The sequence below is a fragment of the Scleropages formosus genome, chromosome 7, assembly GCF_900964775.1.
Source record: "Scleropages formosus chromosome 7, fSclFor1.1, whole genome shotgun sequence".
Lineage (NCBI taxonomy): Eukaryota > Metazoa > Chordata > Actinopteri > Osteoglossiformes > Osteoglossidae > Scleropages > Scleropages formosus.
Genome location: NC_041812.1, coordinates 482,668 through 510,636, shown reverse-complemented (window position 1 = coordinate 510,636; position 27,969 = coordinate 482,668). Strand labels below are relative to the sequence as shown.

Genomic DNA, 27,969 nt, shown 5'->3' with positions numbered 1-27,969 from the left:
ACGGTCGTTCGTCGCGAAAGCGGCTCGCGATGCCGGACAGGCGGCTTTTCTCACTGCAGCAATTCAGGGTAAAACATCCTCGATCGAGCGCGTTAGAGAAGGAGGGAGATTCGAACCCTGCGCCCGGTGAGGCAGCGGCGAGAACCACCGCGCCACCTGCTGGTGCGCCGAGTCATTACAGCCACTCGAGGAGGACGGAACGCTGTACGGAGGACTGAGCTCAACATCTTAGTTACCGGTGCGCCAAGTAACTAAGTCACAGTCCTGCCGAAGCCGTCCTCTAAACACTCTGTTTCACCCTGTTTCACCCTGTTTGTCGCGCGACGGCTCAGCCTCGTCGAACCGGCCGCCCCCCTCCGCCTCGGGGGACCCCGGGGTGCGGGGGTCCCTGCCGCGCATGCGCAGTCAGCCTTCTGCCCAGGGGCCAGTTGAGCTCGGCTCCGCTCGGTTCGGTTCGGTTCGGTTCAGTGCAGGCCGGTGGGGTCCAGCTCGCAGAGCTCCGCAGTGTGTGTGTGTGTGTGTGTCCAGCGCGCGAGCTTTGCGAAGCCCCCGGACCCGCCCGGTGTCCCATGGAGCCCGCGAGCGGCCCGTCTCGTGCACCATGATGATGACGTTCTTCAGGCTCCCGGTGAGATGATGAGTCCGAGCGCGGAGATGCCGCCGGTCCTCGTGCTGCTCGTGCTGCTGCTCGCGATCGACGTGCGTCGCATCCTCCACGCGCAGGGTGAGCGTAACAGCGACCGACCGAGGTCCTTTTTACACTGTGTGTGTGTGTGTGTGTGTGTGTGTGTGTGTGTGTGTGTGTGTGTGTGTGTGTGCGCGCGCGCGCGCGCGCCCTCGCGACTGGATCAGTTGGGGGCTCGAGTCAAGTCGGACCTTCTCCTTCATCTTTTACTCCAGCGAGTGTTTCTTCTTCTTCCCCGGCGACACAGAACTCGAGAAAGAAGGAGCCGAGCCGAGCCGGAGTTTTACACACACACGCAGCGCGCGGTGGGCTTTTCACACACAGCTGAACACGTTATTATATATATATATATAAAACCCGCTAGTGGTAGGAAAAGGTGTTTGGAAGCCCGCGGCAACTCGGTGTGTTTTTTGTGGAAAAAAGTCGTTCGGGCTGCAACCCGGACTCTCTCTGTGCTGTGGGCGGGAGTCGCTGTTTATTATACTACTACTACTAGTGCAGTTCCCGGGAAACGGCTAATACTAAAACACACACACAGTGCTGCTCTGCTAACGCCCGCCTGACGGGTCGCGCGCACTGACCACCGCCCGTTAAAACCGACCGTTACGCGACGTCGTCAGTTTGTCCGCCGGCGGCGGAAACGTTACTTTTTTTTTTTTTACTCGGTTCGCGCTGCAAAACGTGACGGGGCGACATGGTTTTGATTTTGGGGAAAATAACATAAGTTACGCCGGGGGACAAATCCCGCCTTTATCGTCAGCTTTTCGCGCTTAAACGCGTGAGGTTTTTTACTCTGCTGGCTGCACGCGCCTCGTCACGAACTTGGTTGGGACCAGAACACGGAGTGTCACTGTCACTCACCGCGCTCGAGCTGTGGACCAGTTTGTCCCCCTGTGTGTGTGTGTGTGTGTGGCCGAAGGCTGACACAGCGAGGGTTACCAGGTGGTGGCGCTCTGCTAAGGGTTGCTGTCCTGCAGTCAGAAGGTTCCAGTCCCTTCACGCTCTTCTAGTAGCCTTGATCAAGAGACTCATCCTGAGTGATAGACTAGAGTAAAAAAAATACCCTGCTGTGTGAATGGGGAAAATTGTGCTACCTTTATTCATCAGACACTTTCGTCCAAAGCGACTTCCAGTGCACTCTATGTAGTGTTATGAGCCCACACACCTTATTCACCGCGGTGACTTACACTGCTAGATGCACTACTTACACTGGCTCACTCATCCATACATCAGTGGAACACACACACACTATGGGGGAACCTGAACAGCATGTCTTTGGACTGTGGGAGGAAACCAGAGCACCCAGAGGAAACCCATGCAGACACGGGGAGAACATGCAAACTCCACACAGGCTGAGTGGGGATCGAACCCACGTCCTTCCACACCACCCAGGCGCTGTAAGACAGCAGCGCTACTCGCTGTAGCGCCGTAGCACAATTTCAAATGATTGCACTGTGAAGAGAACAACAGAGAGAAATAAAGTATAAAGTCATTGTTTTAAAATATTCATTTGGCGAAATAATTTTATAGCAAAAAGATTTCAATTCTGAAAAATCCCCTTTAGCAGTTAAAATACGTGCTTTTTCAGTCTGTGCAAACAAAGTGAAACAAAACAGTCCTTGGCAGGCAGGTCACGGTGCCCTCAGTACCGGTCGCTGTTGACTGTTGCCGAAGATGATGGCGCCGTTGTTCACAACACCCTCCGGCTTGGACACCAGCTTGGAGAGGAAAAAAAAAAAAAAAGGAAGTGAGAATAAAGGAAAGGAAAGGAGGGGCTGCAGGCCGTCGTCTGGCGCTCTGGGCTGCTCTGGAAACGCAGCGGTCGGGTGCTTGTCGTCTTTTGAAAGCGTCCACAAAGCGCACAGGACCGTGTCTTCAGCTGCAGCTCTTGCATTTCATCCACACGCTTGTTCTGTTTGCGGTGATGGTTATGCTTGAGGTGGGTGGGGCCACCGTTACACGCAGGAAGAGCAAAATCTCCGTACCGCGGTCAGGTCACCCTGAACGAGTGCGAGCGGGATGACCTCGGTTACGGGAAGTGACCTCCGCTAACAGGCGAGCTCCTGCCGAAGAGAAATGAACGGAGCGGGGCAGCGAGTTAGAGGAGACGCGGCGCACGGCCCTCATTTGTTCAGTTCGTCCTGTTCGTTTTATTCACTCTTTCTTTTATTCGCTCTTTGCCCTGTTTGCTCTTTTCGCCGTGGTGCTGCGCAGACGGGAAGCGGTCACTTGTGTGCTTCTTTCGCTTGTGCCGCTTCCCTAGGAGACGAAGGAAATGATGCCGGGGTTCGGCTGGAGTTCATCTTCGGGTTCGGCGTCGATTCCGAGCCTCTGCAGCTCTCGGAAACACCTTGCTCTCCTCGGGCCGTGGAAGAAATACGATTTTACCCCGCTCTTCCCCACGTGGCCGGTAGAGGACACGCCTTCTCGGCCGCTCTCTAAACATCGTGGGGGGGCAGCGTGCTGGAATTCGGGGGCTGTCGCCACACAGCGGCGTGGGCAGCTTAATACTTTGAGTGAAAAAGAAATGTTTTGAAGCTGCGGAGAACGTGGTAAATTCCAGCGTCAGCGTTGAGTGAGGTGGATTTCAAATTTAAATTTAAAAACGAACACGAGTGCTGGTTCGTGTCGTAGGAGATACGCGGCCGTCAGGCACGACTCGTACAGCGGCGAAAGGACACGGAGAGGTGAGCTGCTCACGGTGTGGGTCGCCGTGCTCCACCTCTACATGTGTGCTAGTATAAAGGTAATGCACCCTCCTTTACCTCCCTCCTGCACTGGGCGAGCACACGGCGATCTGACCCCGGCGCCCTCTTCCATCGTCAGCGTGCACTCACCTCGCACCCTGGCTTCCCAGTGACACGAAGCGATAAATCCTGTGTTCGCACCTGGCAACTAAAAGGGGCTCAGGGGGTCCCAGCAGGGCCGGTCCTTCACGGCGTTTACCTGTTCCTCGTCACGTGTGCGCCGCAGAATCCTGTCCGCCGCTTTCCCTGAGAGCAGTTGACCGTAGTGCCCGCTCTGCCCGTTCAGGAATGCAGTGAGGTGTGTGTAACGTGCGCGGTTTTTGGAGGGTCTCGTTACAAGGTGAGTAAAGTGCGCAGCAGAAACGAAGTGCCGATAGCTCTCCCGTGGCTTTCCTCACTGCTGTTTACTTGGTTTGTTTGGCCCAGGTGCCGGCCCAGGACTCGGCAGTGAGCAGGACCGCTGGGGAACAGACTAACTGCGGGTCCAATGAAAGGCAGCAGCTCATTACAGAGGCGACTTGTAGCCCGGAGGAGGAGGAGGAGGAAGTCGCTCGGGAGCATGTCGTTTCACGGACGTTCGTATGGTTGCCGAAGCAGCGGAGCTGCAGTGGACGCTGACCGCGGGGGAACTCGTGCGGTTTGAGAAGTGTCGCGGGCGGAAACGTTTCGTTGGTCACCTGCAACAGGACGCAGGGTCAGAACAGCAAGAGGAGGAAACGGAGCAGCTCGTGCGTTCGCACTAAAGGCACGCAGAGGTCCGCACTGCACAGACAAACGGCGGATGTTGCCGTGATGTGCACGCGCAGAGTTCTCGCTCCCTGTGCTCCGTGTTCCCGTTCGATCTGCTCCTCCTGTCTCTCGGTCACCCGTCCCAGTGGCTGCAGTCCCTGTCCAAAACAGACGGCCTCGCTGTATTGTTTTGCCCTCGTACACGCGGACACAAACACAAACATACACGCACAGAGCTGTGCGGTTTGTGGGTGTGGCACCCCATGTGTACGTGGGGGGGGTTGTAGGTGGGAGTTGAGCACGTGCAGGTTGGCATCTGGCTTCATTGCCAGTGCTGGGGGGCACCAGACCACGAACTCCACAGCAGAGGCCGTGTGGGGCTGCGTATGGAGGGGGGCACCGTTATTCACTCCAGATGAACCTCCTCACCCCCTCACCCGCTCCCATCGTCCAGCTCGTCCCCTCTGCTAGGTGTCATCGCCCAGAGTTCGTTTCGGTGCTGCCGCACAACCGCCTTTACATCGTTTAGTGTGTGTTCTGTGTGCTGTGTGTGTGCTGCGCATTGTGTACGTGGTGCTCTGTTTCCATGGTCCCTGTGGACAGAAGAGCTGCTTTAGTACGTTTTCAAAGTAGCACATAACTCTGTTTTACACTTGTTAAGGTGTTGGAAGGACAGAGTGTGTGTGTGTTCCACTGATGTATGGATGAGCGACCCAGTGTAAGTAGTGTATCTAGCAGTGTAAGTCACCGCGGTGAATAAGGTGTGTGGGCTGGTTACACTACATAGAGTTCATTGGAAGTTGCTTTGGAGAAAAGTATCTGAGAAACGAAATAAGGTAAATGCTTAAAAACTTTTTGCTGCAGCTCATACACTAACTTTCTGTGTAACTGCAAGAATGAGCCCCTGTGCATCACCGTCTCCCCGGGTTCAGTGAAAGGGACACAGCAGACGTCCCTTCAGCACACTTTGTAACTGTTACACTGGTGTTCCACGGTTTTTCTTATTGCCTGTCAGTGAGCTCTTCTTGTTCTGTGTCTGCTACATAATTACATTTATTCATTCTGGTGACGCTTTTCTCTTCTCAACTTAGTCTGAAGCTACTTAAGAGTGATTTACCCACTTACACAGCTGGGTAATTTTTATTGGAGCATGTACCTTATAGTACCTTGCTCAGGGGTACTACAGCAGGAGCTGGGATCTGAACCTGGGACCTCCAAGTCCAGGGGAAGCAGCTCTACCCACTACATTACCTGCCCTTCAACGTACCGCCTACAGTGGGCCTTTGGCTCAAGACTCCTGCTGATGTGAAAGAGAAAAAAATTGCCATTTTGTTTGTTTATCGATCCTGATAGAGTGTTGGACATCTTTCCTTGTGTATTATTGTATGGTCTTACAGAGACACAAAGCGAGTGGACAGAAGGACAAGCACTAATCTCCCTTCTCCCTGTCTCTCTTCTGAACAGATTCCTCGTGCTGTCACCATGCTGCTGAACTGTCACCTTGTAGGGAAGCCTGTGACCAGGTAGGATCCATGTGCTTCTCTGCTTACTATTTGGCAGTGAGGCCACACCCACAAGCCGCAGTCATATGAGCAGCTTTAATAACATGGATATCCTTACTCTAGCGTCAGTGAAACATCAAGCTTGCAATCAAAAAACATCTTCCGTTAAACATTTGTTGGTTACTCTGTGCTCTATGGTGGTGGCAGTATAATGCTGCTTCTCGACTATGGGTACTTTAAGGCTCATTAAGATAGAGGGTAAACGAATACACCCACATAACATACTGGTAAATCCTGGAGGAGAATCTGCCGCAGTCTGCAAGAGAACTGCAACTTGCGGGAAGTTTTCACTCCCAGCAGGACAATGACCCCAAAGAGTACATGAATGGGTTAAAAACAACATTTTCGATGTCCTTGAACGGACGAGTCGGAGCTGAGACCGCAATCCCACTGAGAAAATTTGGCAAGACCTTAAAATTGCAGTTCATTCGTGGTCCCCATCCAAGTTGACAGAACTTGGGCAGTTTTACAAGAAGGAAAAAAGCAATGGGCAAAAATGTGTCAAGATGTGCAACAGTCGCACAGATTTATCCAAACAGACTCAAAGCTCTAATTGCTTTGTCACTGAGGTGCCTTTACTAAAAGTCAACTTGAAGGGCACAGTACTTAAGCACTCAGTTATTATGTGTTTTACGTTTGCAATTAATTTAAAACGTGCATTTTCAAAATTGTCTTTTCACTTTAACATTACAGTATTTTTCTGTTCAGCAGTGTCAACGGAGCCCAGGGAAACCCGTGGTGATTAAAAAAAAGACTGAAACAGTTTTGGCAAATACTTTTTATGGGTGCTGTAGCTCTTATGTTGAAATAAAATTCACAACAGTCTGTATTTGTCGAGTAGGAATAGCATCTGTAGGGCTCAGATGTAGAGATCATGGTGCCCGAGTGGCTCCCCTGATACTGTGGCACAGTTCGAAATGGAGATGAGTATATGTTGCCCATCTAGAAGTGTGTGGCTTGGCCCCCCAACCAAAGCACTTTTTTTTATTTCACCGAATCAGTGCGAGACATGTTCTCCAGGACGTTTACGAAGTAATTCCTCCATCTTTAGCACCTTTACAGCTCTTGAAGGCACCTGAAGGATGGAGGGGAAAGGAAACGTGAGCAGTTGTGCATCGCTTTGAACGTGTACCTTGTGCTGAAGAACTCAAACCAAAGACAGGGGCTCCAAACTCTCCCCTCTTTTCATGTTCAGAGATGAAAAGGAGAACACCCCGCCCCCTCCAGCCCACCTCTCCCCCTCCCTCCAGATCTGCTGACCTTTCCCTTGTTTCCCCCCGGACCCCGTCTTGGTGACGCGGGCCATGGAAGATGCGTCCGAAAGGCCCTTTTGTACCGAACGTTTCACACCTGCTGCTCTCCATTGGCAACCCCCCCAAGTACCACGGTCTGGGGGTCACAGTACAGTAGAGAGGTTAATGGACCCTCCCAGCTGAACCCTCCTGCTGTCTGTTCCTCACTCCTGTCTTGTTACTGCAGGTACATGGCGTAGCACCATGCAGCGCTGTGTAGCACCGCTGCCGCCCACCGTCCTACCGCTCTACGGGTCACTGGACGACCGTGTGCAAGACGTGTGTAAACAGCGCTAGACATTCCAACAATGACTAAAAGAGAACAAAGGGTACAATAGCAGACAGTTCAGCGCTGACCAGCGCGCAACTTCTACTGCCAGTCCAGTCCTGAGTGTTGAGGAGTCTGATGACTTTGGGGAAGAAAGTGTTACACAGTGTGGCCGTGAAGCCCGGTGCTTTGGTACCTTTTGCCGAAGGTGGATGCAGCGTGTGGTGTAAATGTCCACGATGGGTGGGAGAGACCCCGATGATCTTGTCAGCTGTCCTCACTATCTGCTGCAAGGTCTTGCAATCCAAAACAGTGCGGTTTCCAAACCAGGCAGTGATGCAGCTGCACAGGATGCTCTCGATGGTCCCTCTGTAGAATGTGGTGAGGATGGGGGTTTGGGTCCTTCTCTAAGAGCCGTATCGCCTCTAAATGGAGTGAATCGTTCACCTTTGCTTTGGCTCCCTTCTCTTTGTGTGCTTTACATGGTGAAAGTGCAGTAAGGGCCCTTGATCCCTCGTTAGTTCCGTTGCCTGGAAGTTGCACATTTGTCATCCTGCACACGTTTCCTTGAGGGACCTCCAGGAAACGCCGCTGCCCGTTAACGTAAACTCCGTTGGCGTATCCCTCGTGTGACCGTCTCCTTTTTCCTGCGTTGCCCTGTGGACCCATTGACGGTGGTTTGCTGCAGGGAAAATGACCTGCAGTGAAGTTTGCTCACTTGGAAGCTCTCGGTGTTTCGCCATCCGGTGACGGCTGGGCCACAGTTTTTGGAAAAGGAGTCTGGGAACCTTGGACCGGTTTTGCTGCCCTCACTTTCCTAGTGGTGACTGAGAGCAAAGGCTCTTCTGAAGACTAACATCACCTTGTTCAGGCTCAGTCTCCCATAGTAAAATGGGTTTCTCTGTCCTTGTGTCTGCAGCTGTCCATAATAAAGAGCGAGTCGCGTCTGAAACACCTCCTGCACCGACTGCCCAGCTACTGTCCAGAACATATGGTAAGAAGACTCGTTACTCTGCTGCAGACCTTTGTCTATGACGGACTTCTTAGTTCTTCAAGGACTCTTTGCAATCGCTGCAGTAAGGTTTGTGTTGGGGGAAAGCGTGCACGCGCACACACACACACACACACACTCACTCTTGCAGTGTTATGCGGCATTCGCAGTCTTGATGTGACGTTTCCTCGGGATGCTCAGCAGGGGATGTTTCTCCCTCCATGTTCCCCTAAGAAGTGAACCACAGTGTGCAGTGGAGCCGTTTTTCTCATCTTCACCATGTCTGCACTGTCAGGTTGTGCCAAAACACCCGATTGCCACGAGTGTCCAAGGGCAGTGTTGTCGGCCCAGTGTCACGCTCAGTAAACGTACAGTAATGTAAAGTGATGCAACTCAAGCCCTGCAACCAAAGGCTGCTGTTATACATCTTTAAACTCTGTCAGTGACGAGAACAGGAGACCGAGGAGGAGGTGAGGACCCAGTCGCGGCTTGTTTATTCTTCAGCACTTAAACAAGAGGCCAGGCAAGGGCCGGTGGAGGTGCGGACGTTATCCGTGGGGCGAGACGAGAATCGAGGTCTAGGAGGCGAACCGGGAGGTCCGGAACCGAGAGGACAGGGATCGGGGAACCGGTGGAAAAGGGCGAAGAGGGACTGGGAGAACGAGGGGCAAGCGGTCCTCCCTTGGCTATCGCGAGGGGAGCGGTGGACTGGACGAGATTCCGCGAACTTGTGAGGCAGACAAGGCTGCCTCTTTATCCCCGAGCGCTCTGACCGGTGGCAGTGCGGTCGCTTGACTTGATGGTGCAGACGCGACGCTCTGGTTCTTTCTCATTTCGTTTTAAACTATTCCTTGCGGAGGGACATGGACTCTGGCTGATCTTCCCCGTCTCCCCGAACCTGAGCTCATGGCATGTGTTCTGTTTCCAGGTTACCGTTTTGTTACTTTTTTATTACACTGTATCCTCAGATGAAGTTTATATGTTTCACTTTCTCCTTTAGTCCTCCATTGTTGTAGAACTGACACAGCTGTCTGGTGAATATTAATATAAGTATGAAATGTATGAAAGCAGACCTGACAGACAGTCACGTCGTGTGGCTCAGAGGAGTCACACTGAACTCTGTGCTGCATTGTGCTTTTTCACTAATGATCAAGGAATCTTCTTCATCTCCTTCATTTTACAAACATGTTCTGTTTCAAAATAAATACATATTATATACAGTATATATACAATATTACATGCAATAATAATAATACACATTATTTAATATATGTAATAAAATAAATAGATATATAATTGGCATTATTTTCTTCACATACAGATTGAACTGTGGACTTGCATCAACACGACGCTACCAGGTGAGACGTTGACTAATCGCGTGTGTGTGTGTGTGTGCGCGTGCGCGCGCGCCGCTGCACTGGTGTTATGTATCTTCGGGGAATGAGAACATGATCGCAGTGCTGGAGATCCTCACAGGTCTGCAGGTCGCTCCTCCTCATGCCCACACTTCGGAGAGGAGAGGAGAAAGCGATCGCAGAGCCGCTGGAGTCCCACTGCCCTATGGATACGAGCACAACTTTGCTCGTACGAAATTCGACAAAGCTTGTGGAACCGAGTCCATAAGCGTGATCTGCGGAAGGGGGTTAGCCAGGAACTCGGTACAGTGCGCTCTGGAAGCCTTAACCTCACAGTTCCTTCGTTCTTAATTTCTCAGGGGTGTCCAAGAAGTCAGACGGCTGGGTGGGGCTTGGATGCTGCGAACTGGCCATCTCGGTGGACTGCAGGCGCCACTGCAAGTCGGTAAGAAGCCCTGTGGTCACGGTGCAGCTGCACGCGAGTCTTGGGTGGCAAAGGCACCGGGTGTGAGCGATGGTGGCGCTCAGCTGTGGCTTTTTTACACACTCCTCCTTCCACATCTGCGCTCCTGCAATGACCCCCCCCCCCCCCCCCCCACCAGTATCTGTATGTTGAAGGGACATTCTCACCTTGCAGGCGGCATCTATTACTGACATCACCAAAGTATGCAAGAAGGACTCGGAGGTAAGCAGACCGCTCACGTGTCCTGGTGCTTGAACCCGGGGCTCAGCAGGGGGTCCATCAGGCCATTAGGGCTCTAAGGGGGCCTTGTGTTTGTTTATTGTTGCGGGGGTGGGGGGGCTTTGAAACGCAGAACATTCTGTATTTTTCCACCACAAAGAGGGAGGAACATTGACGTGTAGAGGATGAACTTGACATGAAGTGTCTTTAGAGCAGAGCTTCAGGAAAACGCCAAGAACTGCAGGGTTCACAGCAGCCACTGAAACGACACAAAATTATAAGAAATATGACTGTGACAAGTAGATGAATGAAAATTGCTAACAGATGCGCTTTTATTTCACAGAAACCTCTCTACAGCTGTATCGCCAAAAATGAGAGTAAGTTTCAAATATTTATTTCCAAGAGAAAAAATAAAAAGTGTCCGTACAGATGTGAAAGTGCAGACATGGGGACGGCAGAGGGACCCCTTTGTTTCACCTAGTGTGGAAAATCTTTTAAAATGAGAGATCCCAGCATGCTGTTTGGGCACCGGTTACCCAGGGGAGGGAGCGAGTTTCCTGCCTGTTCTGTAAGCTGCCTCACGGGCACAGGCGTGACCTCCGACCTCCTCCGCTGCTGAGCTGGGCGCCACATGGAAAGCCTGTTTGCGTTCCCAGCTCCGAGATGAATCTTGAATTGCTCACGTCCGCTTGGGTACAGTTGTGCTCCTCTGGGTCTGCAGCACTGCGAGGGGAGAAGTATCAATGAGCGGTTCCAGTCTTTGTCACACACCATGTGAAAAATTCAGTGTTTGTCACACACCACCGTGTTCTTTACTGCCTGCACTAAAGCCATGTTTGTTTGGCGTGTGTGTGTGTGTGTGTGTGTGTGTGCGCGTGCGCGCGCGCCAGTGGGTTCCTTGTGCTGCGGCTACGTGGGGAGACACACCAACTGCAGGGAGTACTGCCAGGCCATCTTCCGCACAGACTCCTCCCCCAGCCTGTCCCAGATTACCACGCTCAAGGAGTACTGCGAGAGCATCAGCCCCCAGCTCATCAGCTGTGTGGGAAACTACACCAAGTTGTACCCAGTCAAGAGCCCCATTGACAGTGAGTATCAGAAAGCCGCCCTTGCTTGCCGTTGACCTCGGGCCGCTCTCACCTCGGACCGCTGTTGCCTTGCTAGGCCTGTACTGCTGCGATCGTGCCGAAGACCCCTCCTGCCAGGCCGCCTGCAGGCGCATCCTGCACACGCTGATCACGGAGCAAGAGATCATCGAGGCGCTCATCGCAGACTGTGACCGCCAGCCACTGCCCCAGGACCCGATGTGGCAGTGCTTTCTGGGTAGCGCACACTCACCCCCACCCAGCGACCCAGACACCTCCCCAACTGCCAAGATGGACTGTGCCAAGCTGCACTGCTGCTCGAAGGCCAATACCTCGCTGTGCAGGTCAGTGAAGGACTGGGACGGGACGGGAGGGGAGGGGAGAGGAGAGCTCTGGGCAGTGCTGCACATGAACTGCAAAGGAAAACATTTTAAATGACATTTTCATGTGTTCATGTAGCCAAGCGCTGTACAAGAGACACACACACACTTGGTGAGTTTGAGTGATGTCACCGTTCAAACAGGCGTACAGTACATGGGTACCTACATACAGGGCTGGTAAAGGACAAGTGTCTGACAGTGCAACACGAACACTATCCTTACATGAGTAACAGCATGCTGAACAGATAGGAAGTACACTGGTATTTGTCGCTGTGATACAGTGTGCAGTTATGGAGCAGACAGAAGGTCAGGAGAGAAGCGAGTTCAAAAGAGATGTGTTTTGAGATCCTTCATGAATATTGAGTGGGATTCAGCAGTTCTGAGGGACAGAGGGACCTCATTCGACCACAGTGGAACCGGAAGCAATAAACCTTTGTGCTTTTGACTGAGGACCTCTTCTGTGTGGGACCACCAAGTGCGGGGAGGTGGTGGAGCATAGCGAGTGATCAGGTCAAGCCAAAGTCGAAGTGACTCTGTTGTCATGTCAACCATATACAGCTGGTACAGTACACAGTGAAAGGAAACAACGTTCCTCCAGGACCAGATCGAGACAGATATCTGGGAGCAGTTCCACTGATGCTTTCATAGGTTTACAACCAGTGTGGAATTTGATATGAGCACCTATAGGAAGCCAGTGTCGAGATGGCTGTATCTCTAAGACCAGCCTGGTCCATTGGTGGCATCAGCATGTTGACAGAGAAGCAGAGATGTGAATCAGACGTCAAACTCCCAGACTTTTAACTGATGAAGAAGGTGAAATCAGTGAGTTGTCCAGTTTGACAGAGAGTCTCGACAGGACGACAGTGCAGCTAGGAGGTGAAGGGCCTCTGTTTTGGAGAGGTTGAGTTGTAGGTGGTGATCACACATCCGAGCAGAAATGTCCAAGAGGCAGGCGGCGATACATCAGGGTACATCTGTAGCTCCAGGAGGAAACGAGAAGAAGAGCTAAGCATCATCGGCGTAGCAGTGGTAGGAGAATCCGTGAGAAGTGATGACTGGGCCGAGGGAATAGGAGCAGATGGAGAAGAGTAGGGGGCCCAGTACTGATCCCTGTGGAACACCAGGTGAGAGAGGCTGAGGAAATGATCAGAGCCACACCAGACCACCTAGAATGATCTACCTGACAGGTAGGAGAGGAGAGTCCGGTGGTTGAGAGGGGCTTAGCGGTACGAGGGCTGGATGGCGGCTCATTGATGCTGCGTCTCTCTCGTCCCGACGCAGGGAGCTGTGTCAGGAGAGCAGCACCAACTGGGGAGGTCAGACGTGGCAAGAGTTTGACCAGCTTTGCGAATACACGCCGTTGGAGACGGAACTGGTGAGCTGTCTGGCTGATGTCCGGGAGCCCTGTCAGCTGGGCTGCAAAGACCTCACCTACTGCACCAACTTCAACCACAGGTAAGTCCCGCTGCTGCATGTGCGGCACCAACTTTGATTACTGTTGGTAGACTGTGTGTGTGTGTGTGTGTGTGTGTGTGTGTGTGTGTGTGTGTGTGTGTGTGAGTGAGTGAGTGAGTGAGTGAGTGTGAGGGAGACACACGTCAGCTGACTGCGGTATTTACCCTGAGTCCTCACTGCTCTCCTCTGTGTCTGTGGACGGTACGCTGCTCTTGAACACGGTGATAGTTTCTGCTCATGATGACATCACTGTTCCCACAGCTCAGAAGTACTGCCTGGGAACTTCACGGGGGGCAAGGATGTGTGTGTGTGTGTGTGTGTGTGTGTGTTTTGGAAGTTAGACTCTAAGGATGTGCTAGTGTGCCAAAAGTGTGCCCCCCCGCCCCCCAAAATCCTGCCTTCCCAGCTCCACTCCAGGGCATTGCAGCAGTGCCCCCCCCCCCCCCCCCAGTGTTTTCTTGAACCGATTTGAGCTTTGAAGACTGATCCCTGGGGGGGGGTGGGGTTTAAACACAACTCCCTGTTGAGCAGCAGGAAATCCTGAGCATACCAGACATTCCGGATGATTGTAGCGTGACAGTGAGATGGACGCTGAAGGACGCTGTGAACTTTGGTCTGTCGGTCCAGCCCGTTCGGCTCCATAAGTGAAAACGTGAAACATTTCTCGGTATTAATTACGTGAATGTTCTGTTTAGTCATTTGTGAACCGTCGTTTGCTGTCGAGGCGCCACTCGCAACCTCTTTGTCTCGAGGTCCACTCCGGTCCACCTGCGTCTCCATCGCGGTCACGGTGTCCACAGGGATCTTTTGGACCGCTGAGGACCCGACTGCGTGTTCAGGCCAAGCACGTTATCGCGGACGGGTCTGCGCTCACCCAAGAGACGTCTGTACAGAGTTAGTGACTGAGGGCAAGTGTCCCCCCCCATTCTTCTCTCTGTCCCACAGGCCCACGGAGCTCTTCCGCAGCTGCAATACTCAGGCTGACCAGGGCGCCATGAACGACATCCGCCTGTGGGAAAAGGGCACCATCAAGATGCCCCTGATGAACATCCCAGTGCTGGACATCAGCAGGTGTCTCCCGGAGGTGTGGAAGGCGGTTGCCTGTGTGCTGCAGATCAAGCCATGTTCCAGCAAGTCACGCAGCAGCATCATCTGCAAGTAGGTGTCTGTCCCCCCCCACTCCCAACCCTGTTGTGCTCCAGGCTTTTTACTGCATGTTCTTTTCCAATGCTGGTCCCTGTCGGTCCACTTCAGGGTTAGGGTTAGGGTTGCGGTCCACTTCTGGTCCAGCAGGGGTCACCGTGTGCTCTAACAAAGGAACAGATACGTTGTGACTGTGAACATTTGAGCCTAGAAGAGCACCATTGGTGTGCTGCTTCTGGAAAGGACTGCCGGGCCCCCCTCAGAGCGCCCGAAGCACAGCGAGGCAGGTGTGAGAACACACTCGAGCGGTCGAGGAGTTTGCGGTCATGACCCTCTGCTTGACCACGATACACATCAAGCTTGCCATGACACACACTGGGAACTGGATGGCTCCTTGTGTGTGTGTGTGTTTGTGTGATGAAGGTCTTCCCCTCTCTTTCATTTTTTCATGTCCTACTGGCTCTGTGCATGGTGAGTTCTGGAAGCTCTGTGCTCTCCAACCCACAGGTACACGAGGCACAAAAGAAGTGTTTTGCTCACGCTGACACCCCCCATCCCCTGTGCTCCAGGTCCGACTGCGTGGACATTCTGACTCAGTGTGGAGACCACAGCAAGTTTCACGAAGGCCAGACTCCCGAGAGCATCTGTGACCTGCTGTCCCCCATCGAAGACCCGGAGCTCTGCATCCCCCTGGAGAGATACCTCAGTGAGTGGGGGGGTCGGGGAGGCGGGCAGCGTGTTGTGTGTGTTCACCTTGCCGTGTCCGCACGCATGTGAACATAGAGCCCTTTCCTTAAAAATGTTACATTTTCCTCACACTTTTCTCCATAATGATTGAGTGTCAAACTACTTACAGTGATTTTCCCACTTGTACAGCATGGTAATTTTTACTGGAGCAATTTAGGGTAAGTATTTTGTGCGCGTGTGTGTGTGTCTGTGTAGGCCAGCTGGTAGTGCACTGCTTCATGTGACTGCCTTTGGATCCAAAGGTTGCAGGTTTGATCTGTAGTACCCTTGAGCAAAGTACTTACCCTAAATTACTCCAGTAAAGTTACCCAGCTGTGTAAACGGGTAAATAGTTGTAGGTCGATTAACACTGTAAGTCACTTTAGAGAGAACCTAAGTGGATAAAGGTAAATGTGCGAGCGGGGCTCCTTCTAGGTCTGTGTCACGTTTGCTGCTCCATGACTCTGATCGCAGGTTCTGCCCCCCCTTCCCCTCCTCCCGCAGCACCTGGTTCATTTGGTCACCTTGTGGAGGAGATGATCCACCCCTGCAACCCGAACCCCTGTCCAAGCAACCATTTGTGTGAGGTCAACAGGAAGGGCTGCCAGACAGGCCACGACTGCCTGCCCAATATATGTGTCCCAGGCACGTCCCCCCCACGACCTTCTGAAGACCCCTTCCGGGATCCCAGGGCTGTACTCCGTCCACTTATGGAAAAAGGAGATGTTATGATATATCATGATGCGTTACGATGTATAGATGTTTGTTCACTTTTGTCTCAATTTCTATGTCTTTTCCACACGTCCTCATCCCACAACACACCTCTGTGTAAAGTGTTGGGTATGAGCACACACACGGTACAGTCAGTAAGTTCTAATACCACCTGCCATGTGACACTCTTCTCGTCACAGTAGAGCTCCTGTCCCGTTACACGTAACAGTGTGGCACCCCCAGCGGTGTCGTGATGAAGAATTGAGGAGCTGCCTTTTCTAACCGTGTGTGCGTGTGTGCGTGCGTCTTCTCCTCCATGGGCCCACTGTGGCTGCAGGCTGCAAACTGGGCGAGGCCTCTGACGTCTTGGTGCACATGGAGGCCCTCGTCCAGGTCCCGGTGCGCAGCGGCCCCGTCGGCTGCTACGAGGTGTGTGTTTGCGGGCCGAGCGGGAGGCTGGAGAGCTGCGCGGAGATGCCCTGCATCGACACCTCCAAGACCTGCATCGTGGGAGGCCAAAGGAAGAGTACGTGGCATTTCCGCTGCCGCAGCCTTAGTAACGGTGCCCCCTAGTGGTGAGAGCTGTCGGTATCGCGTCTGCATGCTCTTGACAGCCCAGACTGACAACCTGCTCAGACACATTCTGGGTTCACCTGAGTTAACCTGGGGCACAATTCTTCCTTTGACCTTTTCACCTGCTTTTATTTTGCAACTGGCACAAGTTTGTGCTTGGTGAGCGGTGGGGGTGTTAATGAGGAGCGAGTGCATTTCACGAGATGACTGACGACCTCGGCTTGGCTGTTCTCCTCAGACCACGGGGCCTCCTTCAAGGTGGACTGCAACTTGTGCTTTTGCTTTGCCGGGGATCCCGTGTGCTCCATGCGCCAGTGCCTGAGCCCCTTCAGCTCCGAGGAGGACCGGCAGAGCTTTACCGGTGAGGGGTCGCCGAGCCTCGGGGGAGGAGCGGTTGGACCGGGGTGGTGCCCATGACCTGGGATCTCCATTACAAAATGACCCTTGGCCACGTTGCCTTCTGCCCTCGTTCCAGTCACGGTGGAGCTGATTCTGCACTAACGTCTCGCTTTCGTGTCCGACGCCAAAGATTAACGTGAAGTTGCTGTCCTTCGTGAGCTCCGTGCCAAGCAGACCGCTGTGTCCTTGTGTTCACAGGACTGCCCTGCGGCTGTCCCGACCAGTTTGTGCCTGTGTGTGCGCACAACGGGCGTACCTACCCCAGCGGCTGTGTGGCGCGCTGCGTGGGCATGCAGGACAACCAGTTCAGCTTTGGCACCTGCCGCAGCCGTGACCCGTGCGACCCCAACCCCTGCCAGAAAGGTCAGAGGTGAGGAGTCCATCTCGGAGGTGCTAAGATGCTCCGCATGTTGCGAATGTTGAGAACTGCAGACTGCCGTGTGTGTGTGTGAGCCGTGTCGTTCGCTCTGCCCTCAGGTGCGCGCCCAAACGGCAGGTGTGCCTGTCCAGCACCACCCAGTACCCCTGCAGGCAGTACGAGTGCCTGTTTCGAACCCTCACCTGCGACACGACCCGAGCAGAGCCCGTGTGTGACACAACACACACAGAGCACCCGAACCTCTGCGTGCTGCAGCAGCGCGGGAGGAACCTGTCTTACACCGGCCACTGCCAGGTACCGGGTCCCGGGTACCTCATTTACACTGTTCCGTGCCTCTCTCTCATTTCCAGTGAACAGTGAATGGGGGTTTAGGGTGGTTTGTTGCGGGTGGACACTACTGGAGTCGAACAGGACCTTTTGTCTTCACGAAGACCTTCCTCTAGTTTGGGTTTCACACACCTCCACGCAGCTCAACAGGGCGAGACGTTTCCATGTTTTCATTCACCAGCAGTTGTGCCCAGAGCGCCTCCCAGTGGTAAGCATGAAGTGTAAAGATGTGATGCCATCATCAGGTGACTGGAGACAGTGCTGGACACAACACACTCAGCTCCCTGTGTTCGTGTACATGTGTATATACAGTGTACACACACACACACACACACACACACACACACGTCACCTTTGCAGCTGTGTGTTTAATTACCCCTGGATTAGTGTGTCTATATAATAACTTCCAATGGATACTGTAGTGTTATCAGCCCACGCACCTTATTCACCGCAGTGACTTACACTGCTAGATACACTACTTAGACTGGGTCACTCATCCCTACGTCAGTCAAACACACTCTCTGTCACTCACACACTATGGGTGAACCTGAACAGCATGTCTTTGGACTGTGGGAGGAAACCAGAGCACCCAGAGGAAACCCACACAGACACGGGGAGAACATGCAAACTCCACACAGACTGAGCGCGGATCGAACCCTTGTCCTCCTGCACCACCCAGGCGCTGTGAGACAGCAGCACTACTCGCTGTGCCACTGTGCCGTCCATATACAGTCAGCTGTACCACATTATAGAGTATTTAATACAGTTAATGGCTCCATACCAGGTGTGAAGCGTTTGTGTACATAGTGTAGGTGAAGTGTCTGAATTGCAGAATTATTGACAAGCTCACCCAGTTATATGTGGAGCTTCCTGTGAAGTGTAATACACACGTCCCCTCACACGTCCAACAGGGATCATTGTCTCACCGCTTCCTACTCATTCCTGCTTTCGGTGACACCATGACTGTGTTAGAGAGTGAAAATGTAGCTTTTCTTTCTTCCGGCCTCCAACTGCGGTCTCCTGCCTGTCTGTGTGTGTCTGTCTGCCTGCCTTTCCCCTGGTCCTTCACCAGATGCCGTGCTTGCCGTTGCCCTCTTGGCTCTCACTTTCGTAGCCCGGCCCTCTCGCTGTCCGTCTCCCCTGGGCCCCGCTGTCAGAGAGGTGCTCTCGGTTTCTCTGTCTCGCTCGCCTGCCTGTCTTCAGCTCCCTGTCCAGCTACTCGTCAAAAAGGCCCTCGGACCCCTTCTTAGGTAATGAGTCGCACGCTGCAGGAAAATGACATCATGGCATTACTATAAAAGTTGCTTCATTAACTTTTTTTGAACCCCCCCCAGTCCATTGGTCTCTGTCTCTCTGTGTGTCTCAATGGAGTATTGACATGTAGAGAAACAGTGCCTGGTATGTACAGCTAGAGCTACATCGCAACGTGGGCATTGACTGAACACGATCGCTGGACACATTCACTGGACAACTGGTCCAGTGGGCCTGACACGTTGACTGGACACGATCACTGGACACGTTGACTGGACATGATCACTGGACATGTACAGCCTTGTTCCTGGCCAGTAGTGAGGTGTGTCGTTGCAGCGAGAACCAGCAGTCAGCTCAAGAGCCTCGTTGTCCCCGGAGACGCCTCCAAATAGACGTGTTCGGTGGCTCCGTGGTTCCCGCATCTTTCCCTCCCGCAACGTCACGGTGTCCCTCCAGTAACGTCCCTTTGCGCGCAGGAAGCCTGTCGGAAGCGCAGGCCGGTGTGTGGACACGACGGGGAGACCTACGGCACAGTGTGCGAAGCCCACTCGCACCGGGTCGCTCTGGACTACCACGGGCACTGCTACGCCGTCGGGGGCGTGTCTGAGTTCACCCCCGAGTCGGGCTGCAGCAGCGTCGTCTGCCCCCCTCTCTCCGCCAGAGGCTGCAAGCCGGTCACTCCACCAGGTGAGCGCTCCTGTCCCGGTCCTCACATCGCTGGTCTCCCCCACACCGGTGTGCGTCTCCAACTGGGGCGGCATCAGGGCCTCGGGTTCGAGTCCTACGTTTTCTTGCCTCGCCGGCGTTGGTGTCCTGCTGCAGTCCGAAGAGGTCTCAGGTCAGCCGGAGACTGAAAAACTTTGGTGTATGTGTATGTGTGTGTGAGAGAGAGATTGTTCTACGATGGAATGGCATCCCATCCTGGGCACCCGCACACACACCCACACGCACTTACACACACTGTGCTTATGAGGATAGAGTCTGGACCACAGTGACTGTGTTGGAAGATCATCTACTGAGAATGAATGAACCGTTGACAGATACTACAGCGAGAAGGCTTTGGGTATGGCCGTGTGTCCATAGCCGTGTGTCCCGGCCGTGTGTCCATAGCGGTGTGTCCCAGCTGTGTGTTTGCAGGCGACTGCCCAAAATGATAGACCAGCTGCATCTTTCTCTCATGCACTTTACCGCAGGAACTCCTTGGTTTCCTTTCCTTTGTCTTCTAAGTCCAGTGATCCCATGATCTACATGTGAGTGTTTGTCAGACCCTCGTTACCATGAACTCTACTTACAGAAGGTCATTTGTGGTTTGGGTGCCCAACGGTTCCAGCGTTTGGTGACCATGGGAGCCAAATCCATTTACATGAGACCCCACGTTCTGCTGTGTTCTACTTGTTTTGTCCTCATTGGACCGGTGCTCTACGGCACCCCACTGATGCTTCCATTCATGAGAGACGTGGTTTTCCAAACCCATTATGTTGCTGTTGAGCAGTTAGGGTCGTTTACCGTAAACCGAGTTTTGGGAGGAACGGAACTTGACTACTTGCTGCATGGTGACCGCGGTACAAACACAGCTGAACTCAGGAATTTAAGAAGAAATCCCACAATGAACCGTTTAATACAAAACATTAATGGCTTTTGACATCCAGCACAGTCTAGTATGTGTCAGTGTTGGACATCTGCGTTAAAGGCCAGTGCCCCCCCCACCCCCCAGGACGACCCAAGGGGTCGGCACGGCGGCGCATCGCGTGGTATCTGGAAGATGCTGCCACACTGCCTTGCTGTCCACAGGGGCCTGCTGTCCACTCTGTGCTGGGATGCTGCGAATCCTGTGGAACAAGGTGCAGATGGACGTCTTCGCCAAGGTGAGTCCAGCAGCCGCCCCTCACCTGACCCGATTCTACCCTGGTAAAACCCTCTGCCTTGTGTTCACAGCAAGAAATACTTTCCAGATGGTCTTCAGTTAATCAGAAGGCCGTCACTGCCTGCTGCTGGTGATGATGATGATGATGATTATGATTATGGTAATGATGATGATGGCAGTGGTGGCGATAATGATAACGGTGATGATGATGATGATGATGATGATGATTAAAAGGTGTTTTATGTTGGCTTCTAATGAAACCTTTTCATTTTGAAAGTCGAAATAGACTATCGGTTTGTTAATTCAAATTGCGTCGGGTCACAGGGGGGTTAACGTGCTGCAAGAGTGTTTTATAACACATTGTAGAAATGTCTTCATGGAATCACTCATGAATTTGTAACTCTTTTGCGACTGATTTACCTGGCGGTGCAACGGCTCACCGGTCACGTGATCAACTGAGATCATTGCGCTTCATCTCGCTGTGTTTGCTTCTTAAAAGAAGAAGTGCGGAAAGATCCTAACTTAGCGCAAAGACCTACCTCTGTGTGTGTGTGTGTGTGTGTGTGTGTGTGTGTGTGTGTGTGTGTGTGTGGCATTACGAGACGAGCATCTGTGTCTGTGTCTGTTTGAACCCCGTCCTGGATGTGCCTGCAGTCGCTACGTGTTCCATGGCTACGCCGTCTGCGGTGCGTCACTCACACCGAGCGTCTCCGCTGTCTCCTAGCTGAACCGCGAGCAGCCTGTGACAGTCCACGACGTTCTGGAGATCCTCCGACTCTACGTTTCCGTGCCCCAGTGCGACGTCTTCGGCTACTTGAGTATCGACTCGGAGATGGTGGTGCTCGTGGTGCCTGTGGACCAACAGCCCACAGCGCTACAGGTACGGTAACAGGAAGTCATCTTTACTTGTCGCTCGTGCCGATAGCCTGGCGGCCGCTCAGCGTCTCCTGTGGCAGGCAGGGCCGTCGCAGCTTGGAAATGAAAAGATGCCGCTGCGGTACTCTTCATCAAGGTACTTCACCTCCGAATTACCCAGCTCAATACAATGGTAAGTACGTGTGTTTAGCTTAGGGTCCGAACCCAATGTCCTCGACCGCATTCGGCCTCTGACAGACCGCAGTGTCGGCTCACGCAAAGAGCTTACCGAGAGGACGCGTCTCCCATCGTCGCTCGAAATCCTACGCTCCACGGGGGCCCCGGGCACCGAGCTGTTTTTTACCACATTTTACCACACGTTGAGCGTCTCTTTGCTCACATTGTGCTCTCAGCCGCTGAGGTGTCGCATCTTGTCCCCAGAGCAGAACACAAAGTGTCCCGACATCCCAGAAGGGCACTGGAACTCGGCAGGGTGCCCCCTTTGTGTAAGTAAGCGCTGGTGGTACCACGTTTTTACATGGGAAGCTCAAACGGGGCTGAACAATTTCTAAGTGTCGGTGTAGGGAACCAGAACCCCGCCTCCCCTCAAACCGTTAATGAAAGGCGCAGCTGGTCGTGTAGCAGGTAGAGCTGCTGGCTTTGGACTCAAAGTTCACAGGTTCGATTCCCACCTCCCACTTTAGTACCCATGAGCATGGTACTTACCCTAAATTACTCCAGTAAAATTACCCTGCTGTATGAAAGAATAGTTCTACATACTCAGGGACACATCGTCCCACCTTTGGGTTTGTAATGAGACAAACAGGCCGTGCATGACTTTGGTATGTCGGTATTATGCCCCACCCCCCTCGGCTTTGCGTCCTGCATTGATTCCACTGAACACCGCCTGTTTTCTTCACACTCCAGATTGAATTGTGCAACAAGGAGGCAGAGAAGATCGACTCGCTCATCAGCTACGGGAGCCCGACCCTGGTGTCCCTCGTGCCCCTTTCAGCTTTCGGCTCGTCGGAAGTGAAGGTCTCTGCTCTCAGCAAGGCGGCGCGCCCGCCTGCAGGGCCCAGCCTGCTCCTCGGCACCCTTGCGGTGCTCGCCGGCTGCGTCGCCCAGCTGAAGCCAGCTGCGTGTGACCTTTGACCCTGGCTCCGCCCCTCACACGAGTCCCTTCTGGGCCCAGTGCTAAAATGCCCTTCATACATAAAGCTCTGACAATCGGGAGTGCGTCCGCCCCGGGACGAGTCCCTCTCGCCATGTCCCGCTGGGGGCCACTAGATGCTTGGGCACTCCATCTGTGTCCTTCTTCCTGTGGGTCTACAGCCCCGAGGACCAAAGAGAAAGTGCAGCACTGACCGTAACTTGAGCGGAAGCGCAGCGTCCCTCCCCTTCTCCGAAGCCGTCTCAGAGCCAGCGCCGTCGTGCAGAGGGCCACTTAGATGTGCTTGGAGAAGGAAAGGGCGCGCACACATGCACACATACACGCACACACGCTACCTTCTGTTAGCTCAGAGACAGAAGGGAATTGATCGTGTCGCTCCACATAGACGACGAACGGCCGTGTTCCTGCTGAACGGACAGCAGTAGCCATGACAATGATTTCGACAATCGCCTCCTGCGTGTGATTTTCACGCATGGGTAGTTCCCAGCGTTTACTCTGTATCGTAAAGCAGTAATTGTGTGTTGGGTGTCAGCGGCACAGTGGGGAAGCCTGGTAGCCTTTCTACTCTCAGGGCAGCATAGGTGTGTGTGTGTGTGTGTGTGTGTGTGTGTGTCCTTGCTTCCTAAGACACAAGAAGTGTTTCCAGCCTCTCAGTATTATTGTGCCTTTTCATCCAGGTTCCTTTGTGATGTTTCATGTCCTTCGTTCGTGTTGTTCCACTTTGTGTTTTACCATGTTTTTGCCTCCTCTTACTTTCTCCACCAAAAGTATTTATACTTCAAAGTGTACAAATGTTTAGGCACTTACAGCGTAACTTTAAGGTGCAATGTACCGCGTTGTGAACTATTTGTCTTTTTTGTGAGAAATGTGTATTTTATTAAACATAAAATGTAATGTTTGAAGCACACAGGTGTGTTTTCTCACTGTGCGTCTGGATACCCCACCGTGGGGCAACTGGGGCAACAGAGGCTTTCACACGTTTCTCTCCCTCCTCACACTTGACTGACGCCACTTTTTCGTCGTGTTCATCCTGGGTCTCCAGTGCAATTTCGTCCGTCGTGCGGACGCAGAGACGTTACTGAAGTGGCGTGTGCGTGTGTGTGTGTGAGCAAAAGATGGGAAAACAGTTCAGTCGCTGCCGCATAAATATTTAGTCAGACCATTTTTGGGAGTAAACGGTACGAGAGAAGCACATCACACAAGTGCTGAGTGCAGAAACAGTGCATTTCAAAACAAATATTTTTCACGAGGTGTCACTGTAAAATGTACAACTTTTAATAGTTTTTGTGCATAAAGAAGCGCAGTTGAGAGTTTGATTCCTCCCTCATGCTGCCCATTATGTGCTTCTCTAAGCAAAGAACAGAGAAAAGACTCCGTTAGGGTTGTTTACATGATGTAGCCCCCGCCCCCCTCAAACTGTCTGAATCCTCTGATCTCTTCTTCCACACCTCCTTCCCAGGGCCTCTCCTGTACCCCTCTTTGACCCACCTGCGACTCACACACTCCAGTTCACACACGCCTCCCCTGCGGCTCTGCTCTCTATCAACGTGTCAAGGGGCCACCTGACGACAAGGTGAGCGGAAGCTCAGGTGCTCTGTCACACCACGTGTGTGCTGTAGCGGGTGAACTTCGTCTCCAGTTTACACGTGTTACTCCACACTCATTGCCGGGTCCTGCAGGATGGAAGCGTGTGCGTTGTCTGCTGTTCCAGCTCTTCTTTCTACACACATGTAACCTGGCGTAGCTGGTAGTGTAGTGATGACATCCGCTGCCTTTGAACCCAGAGGTCACAGGTTTGAATCTCACCTCCAGTTGCTGTGCTCTTGAATAAGGTACTTACCTACATCGCTCCAGTATAGTGACCCAGCTGTGCAAAGGGGTACGTAGTTGTAAGTACCTTAACGGTGTAAGTTGCTTTGGAGTAAAGTGTCAGCTAAATGTAGACCCTTCTATCTCTCCAATCAAATGAGGAGGTGATGATCCAAAGTGCTGTCATCCCTCCAGTCACTTGGCTCCATGTCCAATGTAAAGTAACAAACGGTGAACAGAGACTGAGCTGGAGCTCTGAGTGTTACCACTGTCTTTCCTTTAGTCCCTTTTCTTTTTCTTTCACTGCCATGTTGGAGTTTGGCAGTGGGGGCTCAAGGGGGTATTTTTCTAGCTTCGTGTGCCAGTTGCCCGAGCGACTTGTTACAATGGTGTCCTGCAGAGGACAGAGAGGTGTTTTACTCCTCCGGTGCTCATGGACTCCACCAGCTGTCTGCAGACATTTATTCAGAGCTTCTCCACATCACCTGACATTAGACTGAAGTTGTTGTGTGGCACCAAGGAGCCTCCTGTCCCACCTGGCTGCGTGTCCTACACACTCTCTGCCGTTCCAGGAAGTCGGCCCACCTCCGTACCTCAGCCAGGGCTCCAGTCTGCACCGGCACAGTCCGTACCAGGAGTAGCAGTGGAATTCAAGCGTGCTCCACTTGGCCTCAAACACAAACTCCTTATATACGGACAAGTCAGCGATGCAGTCGGGACTTGTGGGATTCATCTCAGCGACGCGAGAAAGACGTCATCTGTGCAGTTGGATTGCCGGATTTCAGGTGTTAAAGGACACGGAAGAGTGACGCAGGGTAACGGTGGGTGAGGGTTCTTCTCCAAGAGGAGACCAAAAAAGCTCTGATGTCATAATCATTATCATAACTGCCAAAGTTTCACTAAATCTCTCACTCAGCGGCATCTCTTGTGGTCAAAAAAGCATGGTCCCCCAGTGAACTCAGTGCCGCGGGCGAAAATGCGGACGCAGATATGAGTGGATGGACACGTGTCCTACTGCACGGGCTCCGGTGAGTGGAAAGAGACCGGTCATATATCAGCACGTCTTATTATAAAAGTCAGCCGTGTCCTCGACCGTCACCCCCATTGTGAACCATTAGAGCAGACGCCGAGAGCAAGGAACTCTGTCCAAGAGCTACCGATCCCCCGTTGCGCACACGAAAGCTCACTAAATGTTGTTCCTTGTGGTATCCAGAGGCAACGGGTGACATGTTTGCACATCTGCTTTTCTAGTGCAACGTCCTGCCACTTTGCACCATGTCCTGATGATCTTGGGGGTCCGGTCATATGGTCCGTATTAGGAAGAAAAAGGGAACAAAAGGATGCCAGCTGGATATGACACATATGTCTGTTTTTAATTCTCCTCATACTCCACGAGAACCCGTCTCATGGTGCGGTCACGGGTCCGCTGGGTTCGCCGCTGTTCCGTCTTCGAAAACAATGTCTCTGTTTTTACCTAAAAAGCACACCGTCTTTTTGAGGAAAACAAGATGACAAGCATGACGAGCTCTGGTGACCAGTTTGAGGAACTGAGCTCCAGAAGTAGATCTGTGCCGTGATGAACGTCAGTGACCTTTTCGCAAGCGTTCTGTTCTGAAGGCTCGGTTTGGATCGCACCCCGTCCCAAGTGACGGCATCGTCGGCTCAGCGTCCCCTTCCTTCTTATTCTTTGTTTGGGATGAAAAAGTGCAGACAGCAAAGTTTCTCTTCTTCATTCCAAGTAATGCACAAACTATGAAATAAGGACATTTTTGCTGTGGAATTTACTGAACACGTAGTAAGAAACGAAACATAGGAAGGCTTTCGGTTTGCTTTCTCTCCACATCCTGGTGACTGAGTTTCCGTTGTACTGGAATACAGAAGCTGTAATATGCGCTACGTGCACCATTAGAAGAAAGGCACACAAGGATGTTGGGACCCATAAGGCCCTAATCGTGAAAAAGCACCTTTCTCACACACACACACACACACGCGCGCGCGCGCGCTTTCTGAACCGCTTGTCCCATACGGGGTCGCGAGGAACCGGAGCCTACCCGGCAACTCGGGGCATAAGGCCGGAGGGGGAGGGGACGCACCCAGGACGGGACGCCAGTCCGTCGCAAGGCACCCCAAGCGGGACTCGAACCGCAGACCCACCGGAGAGCAGGACCGGGTCCGACCCACTGCACCACCGCGCCCCCGTTGAAAAAAAAAGAGCACCTTTCAAATACACTCATTTATCGAGTGTTTCAGGGCTGCAGTCCAGCGCATTTCAGAGAACGCATTCCCACAACAGGGGAAGTGAGTCACTGTGGAAATAAGCCTGAAATAACTGGTGTGATAAATGAAGTGAGGAAACGTGTGCGAAGCCTGAGATGCCATCATATGTCCTGGGTTAGGGTTAGGGGCAGGGTTGTCTGTCCTGGGTCTGTGTTTGTCTCAGGAAAAGTAGGAATTTGACTGCTAAGTGATGACTCTACGTCCTGCATGCTGTTTAAATGTCAGTTGCGACACTTACTGCAGTGACGAGATAATTTGTCTCTCTGGAAATTATACTTTGCAACAGTGACAATTTGTCCTTTGCGCTGGACTCCAGGACCCAAAACGGGCTGCGCGGGCCCCTCTGCTCCTCTGCTTAGACCCCCGGGGCAGTCGTGGGGCCGAAGAAGAAGCAGCCGCGTTCAGACAGAAGGGCGCCGGTAGACAACGCAGGCGGTCGGGCAAGCAGCCGTCCACGGCAAAGGCTGGCCAGGGTCCACCGGTGCCGCTTGCTGCTGCTTTGTTGCGCTCGGTTCACGGTTGGCTTGACAGGCGAACAAACGAGGACGTTGCAGAAGCCCAGGGCACAGCTACACACCTCGATTCGCTCCGTGGAGCAGTTTTACTGCAGCATTGCGTACCAAAAAGACACCTACCTAGCACCTACTGCGCACACACCTTACTCACCAGAGTAACTTACACTACTTATGCTGGGTCACTCATCTATACATCACTGAAACACACTCTGTGTTCCTGACACACTAAGGGGGAACCGGAACAGCACATCTTTAGACTGTGGGAGGAAACCGGAGCACCCGGACTGAGTAAACCCACGCAGAGACGGGGAGACCATGCAAACTCTACATAGACTGAGGGGGGTCGAACCCAAGCGCTACTAGTACTTGCTGTACCAGCGTACCGCCCGCAAATTTACTCTTCCTTACCGCCGAGCTCGCGGGCACGAACCGAGGGGGGATTGGAGCCCGCGCGCTGTCATCGCACCACCAGTTCAAACGCGCGTGATAGTTGTGCGCGTGGCGCGCGCCTCCGAAGCCGCACTGAACTTAAAGGGGACGTGAAGATTCGGAGACGAAAAGTCGTTGCATCCAACGAGACCTTTTAAAAATGAAGAAACTGATGACTGGGAAAAACAAGTGCGTGTTGAACCTTCCACTTGGACTCCATCATGATGCACTAACAAAGCAGCTGCACTCCATGCGATTAGTTAACGTCTTAATATTTTACATATCTATATTTATTAGCATGGAAAA

The 27,969-nt window shown here is 52.8% G+C and overlaps 1 protein-coding gene across 2 annotated transcripts; it reads left to right on the top strand.

Moving 5' to 3' along the window:
* Positions 1-412: 412 nt before the first annotated feature.
* Positions 413-23,495, top strand: LOC108934014 (reversion-inducing cysteine-rich protein with Kazal motifs-like). 2 transcript variants are annotated; one of them, XM_029253772.1, is made up of 21 exons: positions 413-724; positions 5,626-5,684; positions 8,203-8,277; positions 9,596-9,632; positions 9,989-10,074; positions 10,267-10,314; positions 10,655-10,688; positions 11,202-11,399; positions 11,476-11,740; positions 13,058-13,231; positions 14,177-14,389; positions 14,944-15,080; positions 15,605-15,745; positions 16,149-16,337; positions 16,623-16,745; positions 16,982-17,153; positions 17,261-17,456; positions 19,217-19,427; positions 20,532-20,605; positions 21,329-21,484; positions 22,387-23,495. In XM_029253772.1, the coding sequence occupies exons 1-21, from the start codon at positions 634-636 to the stop codon at positions 22,612-22,614; spliced, it is 2,907 nt and encodes a 968-aa protein (XP_029109605.1). In that variant the 5' UTR covers positions 413-633; the 3' UTR covers positions 22,615-23,495. The 2 variants fall into 2 exon arrangements, with proteins under 2 accessions (XP_029109605.1, XP_029109606.1); XM_029253773.1 differs by lacking the exon at positions 22,387-23,495 and adding an exon at positions 21,901-22,156.
* Positions 23,496-27,969: the final 4,474 nt, after the last annotated feature.